This window comes from Vollenhovia emeryi, unplaced genomic scaffold (genome assembly GCF_000949405.1).
Source record: "Vollenhovia emeryi isolate VEMERY1.0 unplaced genomic scaffold, V.emery_V1.0 DF939152.1, whole genome shotgun sequence".
Lineage (NCBI taxonomy): Eukaryota > Metazoa > Arthropoda > Insecta > Hymenoptera > Formicidae > Vollenhovia > Vollenhovia emeryi.
This window is the reverse complement of record NW_011967214.1, coordinates 482,557-497,759: the sequence shown is the minus strand read 5'-3', so window position 1 is coordinate 497,759 and position 15,203 is coordinate 482,557. Positions and strand designations below refer to the sequence as shown.

The 15,203-nt window shown below is 44.6% G+C and overlaps 1 protein-coding gene across 1 annotated transcript; it reads right to left on the bottom strand.

Moving 5' to 3' along the window:
- Nucleotides 1-2,713: 2,713 nt before the first annotated feature.
- LOC105565416 (translational activator GCN1) lies at nucleotides 2,714-14,782 on the bottom strand. Its single transcript, XM_012018591.1, has 13 exons — nucleotides 14,604-14,782; nucleotides 14,416-14,518; nucleotides 12,474-12,669; nucleotides 12,059-12,395; nucleotides 8,174-11,987; nucleotides 5,893-7,378; nucleotides 5,168-5,804; nucleotides 4,497-4,841; nucleotides 4,132-4,325; nucleotides 3,841-4,052; nucleotides 3,512-3,765; nucleotides 3,139-3,360; nucleotides 2,714-3,024 (listed from the first exon to the last, which is right to left on the bottom strand). The coding sequence occupies exons 1-13, from the start codon at nucleotides 14,616-14,618 to the stop codon at nucleotides 2,896-2,898; spliced, it is 7,944 nt and encodes a 2,647-aa protein (XP_011873981.1). The 5' UTR covers nucleotides 14,619-14,782; the 3' UTR covers nucleotides 2,714-2,895.
- Between the last annotated feature and the right edge of the window lie 421 nt (nucleotides 14,783-15,203).

Below are 15,203 nucleotides of genomic sequence, written 5' to 3'. Positions count from 1 at the left end.
CTCTCTCTCTCTCTCTCTCTCTCTCTCTCTCTCTGAGAAACTTGTAAACAGAAGAAAAACCTAATGGGCTGTGATTAACGTTGACCAGTATTGGTGCAATTTGTCCATACTTTGCCACTTAAATGGAATTAAACCGAGCTGAACCGTCGTATGTTTACGGAAATCCCGGGGCCACGTGAAGCTAAAGCGACACACACGACTAGGTCGCGAGTGGAGTGTTCCGTTTTCACTTGAAAACACGAAGTGAAGTGCTACTTCTGGTCCATCATATCACTGTCTCCGGTCCGGTTTTGCTCGCGACGAATGGAGTGCTGTAGCGTCGAGACAAAATGCGATCCTCGGCTGTCTATCCAGGGAGAGAACAATTGGATGCAATCTATATATAATAAAAAACTAAACGCCATTTTCGTAATTTTTAGTTCTGTATTGCAAAGTAAAGGCCCATATTATTTTATGTAAAAATTGTATAATCTTTATCTGTAACAAAACAAAACGCAAATAACACATGAAATCATATTTATGGAGGATTATAGATCGGTCATTGTACTTGAGATAACGTCAGCGCAGAAGTTTATCTCTAGTGTTTCGTGAAATTTGCTAACGGGAAAATAAGGTTTTAGAGTTAGTTCCGCATTGCAGAATTGCATCCAATTGTCGGTAATTGCGTCACGTAAGGAAACTTCAAGTGCATTCGTTAAAAATCATATAAAAGTACAAAATCCTGCGATTGTCCAGTACGTTGCGTGATTCTTTTTTTCTTCTTTTTTTTGGCAGCGTGGATGCAAAGTGAATTGCGCGAAAATCGGTACATGCGAAGTGATACTTTAATAGAGCCTATTCCGAGGACATTTCAATAATCAAGCCAGGAGTATCACGGCATTTCGGTGATAGCTCGCGTCAACTTAACAATATCTACGCGGACCATAAACCTCTAAACTTGGGTATACAGCCGAACACTCCAGTAGTAGATCTGGACTTGTCTAAGTTTGTCCACATACATGCACACACACACACGCACCACACACACGCACACATTCCGGAACTGCCAACAACCCTTATACATATTCTGGAGTATAATCTCTTTTATATACATATATGTATATAATAATTATTATATATGTATATATAAAAGAATAAACATAATAATAAAGCCACATTGTAAATTTCCTCAATAGCCTTCGCGTTACTTGCACTTTTTGATCAGTCCCGAGAAGTTCGATAGATTTTTAAAGAAACATAGTGATTCACTTATAATCAGTCGTAACACATGGCTCGAACGACAAGACCCAGAAAAGTGTAAATTGTCGAAATGATTGGCTCGACGGCCATACAGTCGAGATCTAATATTTGAGTTATTCGATATTTCCACCGAAGAAAAACTATCTTTCGTTACGTGCAATTTTTTCATATTTGCATGAGTAACAACATCGCTGATGTAGAGACAACATACATACAGGATGTAAGGATTACAAGTAGAATATAAAAAATTGAAGAGGTAATAGCTGCCCTCCGAAGGAAAAAATCATTATATATAAATTGTACCGGTTATAATTAGCATACTTGATAAAAATGATATTTTGGCGGTCAGCTATTACTTCGTCAAATTTCTGTATTTGAACTCTTACACTCTGCGTATTCAACTTCAATCGCTATTAATTATATTTTATATTATTCTTTTAATTATAATTTTTCTCTATGATTTTTAAGAGATCACATCTTTTCCTTATTTTTCATCGCTTTTCGCTTCATATTTTAGATATATTTTGTTATAAAGAGAAAAATATAAAAAAGTTAATCCGTATAAAAGAAATATGTGAATGAGAGATATTAAAAATCATTTTTAGTTAACACTATAACGATCAATTTTCAAGACACCTTTAATGTTAATCGTCTTTAATGTTAAAGATTAATACCTTTAACCAAAGAGATTATGCATTTTCCATATTTTTGATTACCTTGCGTTAATCTTGCACTCTCTTTCGTTCTTCTTCAAACTGTTATTATCTATTAAAGGAATTATAAAATACGCAATTGTACTCTTAACATAAACGGCACCACTTCTGATAATACGCGAACAAGTTAATATACATCTAGTGCAAAAAAATACAAAAAGTGCAAGCAAAATAAATAAATCTAACGGAAACAAACAGTCCCTGTACAGTTTAACAGTTTTATGAGCGAATCATTGAGCTGGCTTTATAATTCTCCAAGTCGGTTACGTAAACTTACATAATTTTTTTTCTTACGGCAAAGAAAAATCAACTTCTGACATAGCGTATTCATACAACCATTTTGAGTCTATAAGGAGTTAGTAGTGTGACTGGCTTATATATAAATATGATTGTGAATAAAATAATGGCTTAAATAATCACGAGACACGGTAGTGTCTCGCGCCAAGTATAAGCGACAAACTAAACCACGCGCGCGACACCGACCGTGTAGTTTACGCGAGTACGCGAGTTGACGGGCCCTCAGTAAATTTTACATCACCAACACAGAGAAAGCCACGATAATAGATTCCGACTGTCACCTCTGATTTCTCAAGTAGGAAAACACTCGTGCGATTATCGATGCTGCGATCATTAAATGTCAGACGGTTATTATATGAATCATAGAAAACATTTCTCGTAAAAGTATATACAGTTCTGGTTCGAATCGCTTGAGATATTTAGGACATCTTAGCTTAAGTAACTTGAATGCCATCGAGCGACAGTTCCGCTTCACGCTCTTTAATTGTTTATCGAGATACAATGCTGAACGAGCTAGATTGTTCATAATGCAGCTGATACATGAACGATAAATCTCTTCTTTATAGGGGTCGGGCGAATAATGACGGGTAATACGATTACTGGAACGGGTATAGTGCGTAATAAGCCCCGGGAAGTACAATATCTCTCACGTGAGTAACGTATCGTCTAATTCCTCTATTTTGCCCTCCGGTTGAGAGAGCACTTTGCGCAACACTTTGCTGACCACGTCGGACAAAGACTCCCTCGCGCCAGCATCCAAGAAAGTCATGCAGCGCTGAAAGATGATAACGTGAAGAAAGGATTAATTGACGTAAAAGAGGCGATCATCTATCACAGAAATTAAATGAAAATCTTTCGAAGGGTAACCGATTGAGAGAGAATAACTAACCTGATGTTCTTCTTCGCCTTGCCTCAGCCGAAGCACCGCGATAAGAGCGAGCTCGCTGTTCGCCTTGACGTATCCGTTCTTCTCTTTTGTACCGTTCACCAACATCGGCAGGAGAACCCTGAGCAGTTCGGGCGACATATTTTCAGGTGGTATGTTACGCGCGAGATGAATGCAAACTCGGGCGAGTAGCTGCTTCACGTCGTTGCTGTTATTATTCATCGACTGAAAGTTAGAGCAGTTATTAAGGGCTGACATTGACTTAACACTATAAAATGTTATTATCTCGCTTCAATGTTTCATGCTACGCCTTTTTAAATAACATCACGAGCAATCATCGAGTCTCAGGTGACAAGAGTCAATTTCTGGAGCTTACCCTCACAAAAGGCGATAAAATTTGCTGCGGTATTGGCTGCGATTCGTTCATAAGATGCTGAAATAAGTATCCACACGCTCGTACGCCGTTCATGACAATCTGTACTCTGTCCGCAGCCAAATATGAAAGTATCACCGTGCAAACACGATCCTTCTCTTTAGGATTGTACACCGTAGTGGGCGATTCTTTCAATACTACGAAAAGCGCAGCTGATCGTCCATGCCTGAGCACCCAGTCGGCATTCGTATCGTTACCTGATCGAATATCAATAATTTTTGTACGCGCCGTATATATTATTAATTTCTGCTGTATATTCTTCATGAACTTACATAAGAGATGATCATTAAATGCGATCGCTAATTGCTCCGGAGTTAACCATCGCAAAAGGGCACCGAAACAGCCAGCGACCGCGTTCCTCGTTATGTCCTCCGAATGACCGAGCATACTGCTAAGCGTGGCAAATACTTGTTTCTTCATCGGGTCGGTCATTTTGTCGCCAGCAGGAGTCAGTACACCTCTGAGAGCTTGAAGCATCGTTTCCCTGTTCCGAATAATATAAAATTCTTGTAAGGCGTCTCTTTTAAGATTCGAAGAACATATCTAAGCTAAACCGGAACTACCTGATCGCTGGATCATCTCCTGTTTTGATGCCAGTGTGAAGTTCAGTGAACAAGGGATCGACACGTGTATGAATGACAATCAGATTACTAAGAGCATAAGCTGCTTTCAATCTGACCTGCCGATTGCTGTCATTCAACGCCCTCAAAAATGTAGTTTGCAACTGCGGCAGGAATTGTTTCAACATAACGCCAACCTGTAAGCGAGATAAATCAATAATTTCGAACCGAAAGAACTTCTGTGTCAAAATATACAATACCTTACGCGTATAAATTTCTTCTTTACATTTATAAACCGCAGAGTAAAACGAGACGCGAAGTCCTCGTCCTGACAGAAATTATCTTTTCTTTTACAATCGTATACGAACCTTTCCAAGTAATATAGCAAGCGTCTCGAGAACAGCTGCCTTAACACTCCAGTTGAAACGGTCACCGAGAATTCGGATGAGCGGACCGGTAATATGCACGACACTCGGCTGCAACGCGGCCGCGCTGGACAATCTTATAACTTCTCCCAGTCCTTGAGCTGCGTGTTCTTTTGCTTCCGGCAAACCGTTTAATATGGCCTCTCTGAAGATTGGTAGGATCGGCGTGATTCCCTTGGGAAGGCAGAATCCAGGTAACAATTCCTGGCCTTTCAAGTCGGACACCGCGAACCGAACAGCTTGTCTGATGTCCTGTACGTGCGCTATCTGCTGTTCAGATGACAGAGTCTGTAAGAAGTTAAGACAACGGTTAAAAGCGCTGAAAGTTCAGTTAATATTGCCTTAAACACGAATTGTTACGATATAAATTACTTTCAACATTTCTCACACATTCTTTTACAGGTACACGGAGATAATTTTCTTTAAAAATTTATCCTGAAAAAATACTAGTAAATTCTATGGTAAAATTTCAAAAAAACTCACCAAATTCTTCGAAATTCCATGTTGTCTCACAATTACATGTTTTTCAGGATAAATTTTAAGAGAAAAAAAATCTCTCCGTGTAATATTGATCTTGGCGTCTGCATTATCGCGCGTCATTTCCATCCACTTACCTTGGTGACGGCTGTGAGCGCCTCCCAACTCATTTGTAATACGTCCCTATCCTCGTCAGTGAACAAATGAATTAAACCCCTAAGCAATTGCGGAACGTACTGGCTGTAATCGGCGCGAGTGTCGCGGCAGAACGCGCAGAGCAACGTCGCGGCGCTTCGCCGTTTCGATAGATCTTCGGCTCTTGTGGCCTCCATCAGCTGATCCATCACAGTCCTGACGCCTACCTCGTCGGTAACGGAAAGAACGACAGCCTGACAATATTCTAATTCTTGCAGTTCGTTCGCCGTTCCTTGAGCACTGGAAAGTGCAGTGAGTAACGCTGGTAAGATCCTGTGGAGGAACCTCGTCAATGCTTCACCTGCCACACTGGCCAGAATCGACAGTGCTTTCGTGTTAACTGGAGGCGAGGCTAACTGCGGGACTAGATACGGCAGTACAACGCGCGACTTGATCGCCATCACTTGACGCAAGCCGTCCAAGGTGTTTTCTGCCTCCGCTGGATCAGGAGAGTTCAGTTGCGTCAACATCGCCGGCAATATGTCGTCGAGGGCGCGGACGCCTACCGTGGAATGCAAGCCGTCGAAAGTTTTGGCCGCAGCCTGTCGAACCTCCGGCAACGGGTCGCACAACGCTTTTCTGAAACAGTACGATACTTTATTTAAAACACCCGATCGTGCGTTTTGATCCTTATCATAGAACGATTTTGTAGAATGGTTGTACCCACCTCACCGTTGGTACGAGACTGATGACGAAGGTTAACACCATATCTTTGTTGGTGCTCGCCATAATTTCCGATAGGCCTATGCATACACCTTGGCGCTGATCAGCCTGGTCACTCTGCAAACCCTTCTCCAAGATCGGTATGATCTCTGGCAGCACTCGCTCTCCCAATTTCCGCACGAGATCGCCCAACGTCCGAGCGGCCACCTGTCTCCTGTCGGGACTAGTACTCGCCAAACATCCCAGCAGAAGCGTGAACAGGGTTGGTAATATTTCTCGTAGCGTTCTCGGCGTATTCGTCACCACCACTTTCCAGACGTGAAGAGCCGCTTGACGGACCATAAGAGCCACGTCCGAACGACCCATGTACAGGCCGGCCAGCACGCGATTTCGTCTCTCCGCGCCCAAGGCATTGATAATGGCATAATGCGATTGTTCTGTGCCGAAGTTGTCATCCTCGCTCGCGGTCTCGGTCGACATCTTGCCCGACACACCGGAGATCCTGTAGAGCAGATCACCTAGCAATTGCACGGACGAGTACCGGATACGCCAATTGTCGTCAAAGAGACCTTTCTCCAGTTCCGGTAACAGTAGCATTATCGCCGAGTCGGCGTAAAGAGTGACAATACGCTGCCCCGCCCTCAGCGCGGTCTCCCGCACGTATTCGTTCTCGTCGGCCAACGCCTTCAGGATAGGGTTGATGATCTGTCCTATGTACGGAGTGAATTCCGTGGTGAACGCGCTCGGCATGTATATGAACATCATGATGTACCCGTCTTTCACGTGGGGAGCGATGTCGGTTCTCTCCGCGGTGCTGATGATCTCCGGCATGAGCTTGTGAAGCTTCTCGACTCCCAATCCGCGCACCACCTCGGAGAGACCCTGGGCAGCGCCGGACCGATCGACGCTGCTGGTCTCGGAGGTCAGCGTCTGCATCAGCCAAGGTAACAGATCCTCGAAGCTGGACTCGCCCATTCCACGTACCATCGCTCCCAGCGCTCTCGCCGATACGCTGCGTACCTCGGGCACCGGGTCGAGCAGACTCGTCTTCAAACCCGGGATAATAGTCGGCAAATACGGGGTCAGGTCCTTCTGGTCCGTTAAGGAGTACATGTTGCCGATGATCTGCGCGGCCATTTTTCTGGTCTCCGTCGAACGATCGAGAAACGCGCGCTGCACGACGGGCATGATCAAAGCTAGAGAGGGAGCGTCGATGAAGTGTACAAATTGCGTGTCCAGTAACGTTTGCAGGCAAGTGGCGGTTTTGTGCGAGGGATCCTGTAGAGCTTTCAGCAACACGGGCACAATGGCTTGAATTTCCGGGTTGCGGATGACGCTTCCGATGACTTTGAGCGCCTCCGCGCCAGCTTCCTGCACCTTCGTGTGGGAATCGCTGAGCACTTCTATCAGCTTGGGGACGATACTCGGTAGGCAGCTGCTTAACTGTTTTGGTGCGCAGTACGCCATAGCGCCAAGTAACTCGACAGATCCTGAGAATAAGGTGCAGGAATTAAAAATCTCTGTTTAGCGTAAAAACTCTCAAGATAAATAACAATGTCGTTCTCGAAGCAATTTAAAAAATCAAACAAATAGTCATTGCTGGGCTGCTGGATGCAGCTCAGTGCCAGAACGCTCATTTGTCAAGCAAAAAATCAGGATTCGATTCTTGGAATTGCCATCTCGCATACTTGATACTAAAAAGTTAAGTAAAAAAATATTCAACTATGAAACAAAGTTTCAAAAGACCTGTGTCCACGATGCTAGACCTTGGTCTAGTTTGAAAAAATGTGTAGCCAATTAGTTTGCAGTTGCAGCTATTCCATAAAAACTGCAAGTTGATTGGCTACACATTTCGGAGAACTAGAATTTGGACCAAGTTCTAGTATCGTGGACACAGGCCTTAAAACATAAACTTAATCCCAAGATAACCGCGGATAAACACGTACTGCATCCTTGGATGACAGAGAACTTCTAATAAATAAATTTAAAGCCAGAGCTCGGTCCTTCAATATAGAAATTGAGTAAACGGTTTACAATCTTTTCCCATAAAAATTGCAATAAAGAAAACCGGGGAGAGGTCGAGGTACACATGGAACTACTTTTCTTCAAAAGAACCAAAGTTGTGTCATCGTCATCGACCAAGTCCCATGTACCAAAACAAAAGTAATAGAGGCTGACATGTAAAGCTAATAAGAGATCTGGTGGCAAGATTGAGATCCACAGTAGAAAAATTTCCCTTAGTATTCATGCATCAACAGAATAAAGACGACAATTTATTCAATTACCAGTTTTCGTTCTCCACGAGTCTTCCTCCAGAGCCGCCAGCAGACTCGGCAGAACGAGTTTAACGCCATGCGCGGAAAGCTTGCTCATGACTACTCTGGCAGTGTCGTCGGTAGCGGTTCTCACGTACTGACTCGAGTCGCCGAAACACAGCAGCAAATGCGGCAGCACGTGAACGATGTAGGGCTCGAACAATCTGCCGAGCATCGTGCACAGCATCTCGAACGCGAACAACGCGCCCTCGCGGTGCCTGTAGTTCTTCTTGTCCTGGATGGCGTTGGTCAGTTTGCTCATGATGTCCAGTTGCTTCAGTGCGAGAATTCCCATGCCTTTGATGAGCCCGGCCAGTCCGTACGCCGCGCCTTTGCGCTCGCCATACTTGTCAGACTTGAGCAACTGGTCCATTAAATTGTCCACGATTTTCGGCGCGTCCTCCTTGATGGAGTCAGTCAGATACGGCAGACAGTTGGCCACGGCCTCCTGCACCTGCTGCGACGGCGTGGAGAGCGCCGCAATGAGGCGCATCACAATGGGTTTGATTCGCGGATCGTTCTTATCCAAGTGCCTCGCCAGGGACCCCATGAGAATCACCACAGACTGCTTGATCGAGTCGAAGCTGCCGATTTTCGGCGCCTTGTCCATGAAGTCCTCGAAGACCGGAAGCAGCGACGTGATGTTGGTGCTACCGTGAAGATCGACTGCCGCGACAGCAGCTGTGAGCATCTCGGTGCGTACGGATTGATTCCGATCACCGAGCCCGGTCCGAACGAAGAACTGGATCAGCCGGTGCACCGTGTCGGCAGTGAGAAGCGGCGCTATCTGAGCGAGGGCGAGCGCTACCCCGCGTCGTGGGCCCCACGTGTCGATCGGCTGCTCGATAACGCGGCCGAAGTCGTTGAGCTTGGGCGGGATCATGGTCAGCTTATCCCCGTACAACAGCAACAAGCTGTCCAATACGGCCGATGTCAGATGCGGCACGCTCGTCAAGTTCTGGGCTAGCGCGTGCGCAGCCGCCTGCTGCACCGGTTCAACTGGATGAGCGATATCCTGGATCAGCTCCTCGCAGAGTACCTCCGCCTGCGCAACAAAGTCAGCCGCGTTCCACAGCTCGTTAGCGAGGATCTTGTTTTCGTCGTTCATGTCGAACCGAGCGATCCACACTCTCCTCGTGAGCCTACTGAGCTGCTCCTGATCCTCCTTCTGGGACGGGAAAGCCTGCTGTATCACCGTCAGTCCTCTGAGAGCCGCGTCCCTCACGGTCGACAAGGAATTCTGTAACGCGCCGATCAATGAGTCTATGTCCTCGCTGGTGGCGATCGCCGCACCTGGTTGACCGCTGCCGGACTGTGCAACGTCCAGCAGAGTCGCCACCGCGTGAGACTGTACTCGGCTCGTCGTGGTCTCCATAAGCTCGATCAGCAGGTCGAACATTTGCTTGCGCGGCAACAGTCTTGGATGCCTGAGGTCTTTCAAATCGGTGGTACTGCCTCTCTGCCTGGCGTGTTCCTGAATCAATTGCAGCCCCTGCACGATCATGCCTTCGTCCTTGTACGATATCAGAGTCTTCCTTATGAAAGGGAAAACGTAGCAGAACGCGGGCGCCGTGAACAGCTCCTTCTTCTTGATCGTCACCGAATGTATAAGATTCAACGTTCTTTTAACCGCCACATCTAGATTTTCTTCTTCCCAGGCTTGGTCCAGGTCACACTGCGGTTGCAATTGCCGCAGTGTAACGTGAGCAATAAGATCCCCCAGGATCGCACTGTTATCTATCGTCACCGTTTGACGAAGAAACACGTAAAGCTCCGACATCTCAGGTGCCGCTAGCGGAGAACCTAGGTTCTTCAGAATGGGTGGTAGAAGGTCCTTTAAGTACAAAGACAGCTCCTGCCGATTGCCGCGTATCGAGCACGCCACTAAGGACACGGTGTTATCTATCTTGGCCTTCAACTCGGTCAATCTCTTGCGAATGCCATTCTCCTTCGCGATCTGCGCCTTTATAGTTTCCTCTTGTTTAGGCGTCAACTTCGGTTCCTTTATTTTACCCTCTCTCTTTCGTTTCTCATACAACTCGCGCCGTAGTTGAAGTTCCTCTTGCTGCTCCTTGAACGAGTAGACTTTACTCTCTCTCTTCATATTCATAGAGCTAAGGATGTCGTTCTCATCGTTAACGGGCAGCACGCTCTTGTCGTAGAGCTCTCCCTCGGGAATGAGATACGTGAAATATTCGTCCTTGGTAACTCGTAAGATCTCCGGGTCGTCGAGCTTGCTCGTAACGTTCGACACTAGCGCGGGTAGAAAAGCGTCCGGTGCGAGGGACACGACTTTTATAAGCGCGTTCTCATAGCTCGGCGCCGGTTTATAATTCTGGATCAACATCTTCCTCACCTCGTTGCTGTAGCTACGTAAGAAATCCTTTGGTACGAGATTGTAGTTCTTGGCGATCTTGAACCATAAGTTTGGCACGGCTTTGAGCAGAGCCGGGTGATGAGACGGAAGCAGAGCGTCTCTGGTCATCTGATAGGTGTGCGCCTCGAATAAGAAGGAACCTGAGCATATGGCGAATAATCCGTCAGCGAGGCACCTGCCAGTAATCTCTCCCATTGACGTTTCCTCTTTATTCTCCTTATCTGATTCCGACTTGATCTTGACGTTTTCCAAAAACTTATTGAATTCCGTTAACAATGCCTGCGCCGGCGCGTACGTACTCAAACCGGTCATGATTTTCTTGACCAGCGGAAAACACCGCTGTCTCGTCACGGAATTTGGGGCAGTGGCGCAAGACACGATCGCTCGATGAATCCCAGTTAAAGCTTTCTCGTTGAGTTTGTCGGAAAATTCCGTGATAAGACGCTCGCAGAGTAGCATGAGGTGGTATAAAATGTCGTCGCTGCACGTGGACAGGAATTTTTCAGAGAAGAATATCTGCTCGTCTATCGCGTTCCACAGCACGCTCTGCTTGTCGTTCTCCACCTGGTCGGCCAATACGAATTTGAGTATCAGATACGAGGCGACCAGGCCTTCGGTTACCGCCGTCGGTTGCGCGCATTGCTGCGTAGCTCTGGTTATCGCCTGCACGAGGATTGGTGCTATTATTCCCGAGTACGAGGCGACGGGAGTCGAGAAGAACAGCTTGATGTAGGCAGTACGCACTGCGGCGGTCGACGTTTTCGCCGCCATGCCCTTCTTGAAAGCGTCGACGACAATTTTTGGTACGCTAGACGAAAATTTCTTCGACCACAACGCCATCATCTCGAGAGCGTGTATCAGCGTCTTCTCGTGAACCTCCGTCTCGAGTACTTTGACAAAGTGCTCGCAGGCCGTTTCGGCTAACTTCTGCACGCTAGCACCCGAAGCCACGTTGTAGCTGAGATTGCCAGCGCCTTGCAGCACGGAGATCTTGTGAGTCGCGACTGTGAGTTTGCCCTCCGATCCGTGAAACACCGCGAATACGGACGACAGCAGCGTTTCCACAGCCGTCGTATCGGAGCATTGTAGGGCGAGTTTGCGGCACGCCTCAACCGCTTCGTCCCGGACCAAATCCTCCTTAGAATGTAGATTGGCAAATAAACCTTTACTTATCTCTTGACTGTATTGGCTCAAGTCAAGACTCAACCCGTTTAAAATGTGGCCGACTGATTCGATTATAATCTCTGGATTTCGCAACATGGCTTTTTGCAAAGCGGGAAGTAATTGAGTTTTGAATTCCTCGTGAGTCAATCTCCGAAGAAGTGGCACTGCTGCATCGACTACGTACAAATCCGGTTTCTTCTTACAGCTAATCGTCACTTTTATAAAAACGTCTATCATATTTGTCTGAAATTTAGAAAAATACACATATATACCTGTATATTTAGAAGTAATGTGCGTACTCTTATCTCGCTCACCTTCAATTGTTCCACCAAATCATTTCTTTTCGTAGCAACTAAGTGTCTCATAAGTAAACTGGCTAGAATAATTACACCGTTCCCGAGCTCCAATTTTGTTAAATGTCCAACATAAGTTTCTATGTCCGTAATAGCGACCCATTCGTGCGCGAGCAACGTATACACCTTGTTGGCAAGTTTCTCGTCTGCCGACGCTAAAGCCGCAGCAGACAGATTCGCCTGTGCCTCGATAAGCTTCGCTAAAGACTCATCCATTTGAATTAAATCGTTATATCCGTGGAAAATAAGTAAAGTCGACCACTTCAATGCGATATACGCAGTTATAGCAGTGTTCAAGCTACAGAAAATAGGGATTGTTAGAAAAATATGCGCAAATAGGGTAACGAACGGAAAATTAATTCCCGACTCGACTTACGTTGCAACCACATTCTTATGCCAGGTAGCTTGCTCCGAAATCACAGTTGTCATATGTTTGATAGTAGCCTCTGGTTGTTGCTTGATCAGTTCCACAATTATGTTTCTCACGTAAGACTGAGAAGCACTATCTTTGTATCTATGTAAGGTAAGTGATACCACCTTACAGATCCCATTAACAATTTTGTCATTGATGCCTGTAACGAATAATTTCACAGTCCTCACATATGAATAATTTATGATACAACCTAATCATTTGATGATATCAACCAAAAGGTATTTTTGGGTAAAAGTGCTGTGACAATATTTTTGCTCAGATGCCAATCGAATCATCTATACAAAATTTTGTTATTGGCTATTAATTAAAATCCACCTCAGGGATCGGATTTTATATCAGGGACAAACGATTCACACACACGCATGTTTAAATGTTTCCAAGTTCTAATCATTTCTGCGAGTCCAGTAATTAAAATGGCTCCACATTCCTCGCTAGATGATGAACAAAAGACTTTAATTTATTTCACAGGCAAGGAATTGCGTGTCCATTGTACGCGAGTTAGTAGAGGATTGCACATAGATGTTAAATCAATTTCTGACGTAGGAATCTCATTTAAAACATATTCTGTATATTATTTCCGGAATACAAAATTTTACATTATTTCTAAATCTAAAACTGTAACAAATAAGACAAAAAATTTGATTTAAAAATTATAGAAAGGAAATTATAACAGGGAGAGAAATCAATCACTTGAAATTCAATTTTAACTACAATATTTTTCAATAATACCAACAAATTCTGTTTACATCGAATTACGCGATTAATGAGAAAATTAAAAATAAAAATGTATGGCGCAACATAAATAAATTCAGAGTAAAAGTAACATTTATATGTACAAATATATATTAATTTATCTTCATGCATAATACAAAAAAAAAACATAGTTGCAACACGTTCCTTGATTAAAGTATTAACGTATTTTTGTTAATAATTACAGTGTTACAAAATTTTCACAAAAATATGTCAGATACGTTTAATAATAAAATTATTTAAAAATCTTGACTCAGCAGAGATATTTTAAAACTCTACTGACAAACTGAATCGCATAGAAAACAACACAGTTATAAGAAATGTTTCCATTAAAATATATTAAACGTATTTTGTAAATATCTTCCAGATATATCAAGTAATTTTCACAAAAATGTATCAATATATCTTTGAAAATGTCCAATGGAAAAGGATTTAAAACTCTGTTTGCACAGTCAAGCTGAACCGTGTAGAGAACAACACAGTTACAACAAATTACACTATTAAAATATATTACACGTATTTTTTAAATATTTGCTATATATATATTAGAATATTTTTACAAAAATATGTCAACATATCTTTGACACAATTCGGTAAAAATATTTTAAAACCCCGCACAGTCGAACTGAATCACACAGAGAACAACGCAGTTACAACAAACAAAAGTCTGCCGTAGATACTTCTTTGAATATTTGCCACGTGTGTGTTACGTAATTTTCAGAGAAATAAGTCAGACGTCTTCAACAGTGCTCAAGGAGAATATTTCAAAACTCCACTGGCACTACGGAACTTCTGTTATCGTACGACGATATAATTTCTACGTAATGCTCGACCTTTCGGTCAAATTACAATTACAGCGGATCAGAACCAAGGCTGAGGGAGAGAGATGTGTACTTGAGACAACAATTACAGGACAATATTGTAAATAAACGACTCTGGAATACTCCGGGCCGTTGCAAACAAGCGCGCGGCGGTTTCGCGCGAAACCGCGCGCGAATTGCGGAGCGACGAGTCGCGGCGGCGATCCGAAAACGGATCGGCACCCCCCCACCCTGTTTTCTCGGCGCCGCCGCGCCCAAGTGTCGCTTATCTCACGTCGAAAAATAATACGTGTCCGCCGCGCGATCGCCCTTACCGGGGTTTGACAATACGCTGGCGACATTTTGCAGAATCTCGCGCCGCTCCTTCTTGCTGGCGGTCTGAACTCGATTTGGTAGATCCTTCAAGGCTTTTGCTAGCTACAACAGAACGCACTGATTATAATAACGCAGCGGCGTGCGGAATAATGCGACAATTTTCTCGTATTCCACGTGACATGCTCACCTCAACATCCGCCATATTTCTTCAAAAGCCGGAACGAACGTACGAAGCGCCGCTCATCTGCGGGCATGTACTTAGTCCGCGTAGAACGTGATTAGAGGTAGAGAGCCTTCAACAAGAGGAACCGACAACCTCGGTCACGTGATGACGCGTCACTGATTGGCTGGAGAGCGCCACGAGCCTAGTTTACGCCGATTGTTTGATACTTTGACTATATAACTCTTTGACTATATAATCATGGACTGCTAGTTGCCGCATTCAGGCTGTAATCAACATCACGAGCGCCACCATAGGATAAATGGCAGAAAATCGAAACACTAAGTCAGATTTAATGGTAAAACAGGACAGAAGACAGAGATAGAATCCCGAGCAGAAATTCGGCCAGGCATACCTGATGCACGATCAGGGCCTTACCATGTGAAGGTAAGGTGTGCCTGAAAGGGTTTTCCTGAAATCACCCTTATCTGGACCTGAATAGGAACTAATAGGGCGCCCCTGATAAAAATTGCCTGATGTTATCCTAATCAGGACCTGAACAAACAGTAATAGGGTGCGCCTGATATGGATTAAATAATAATATCCTTATCTGGACCTGAATAGGCA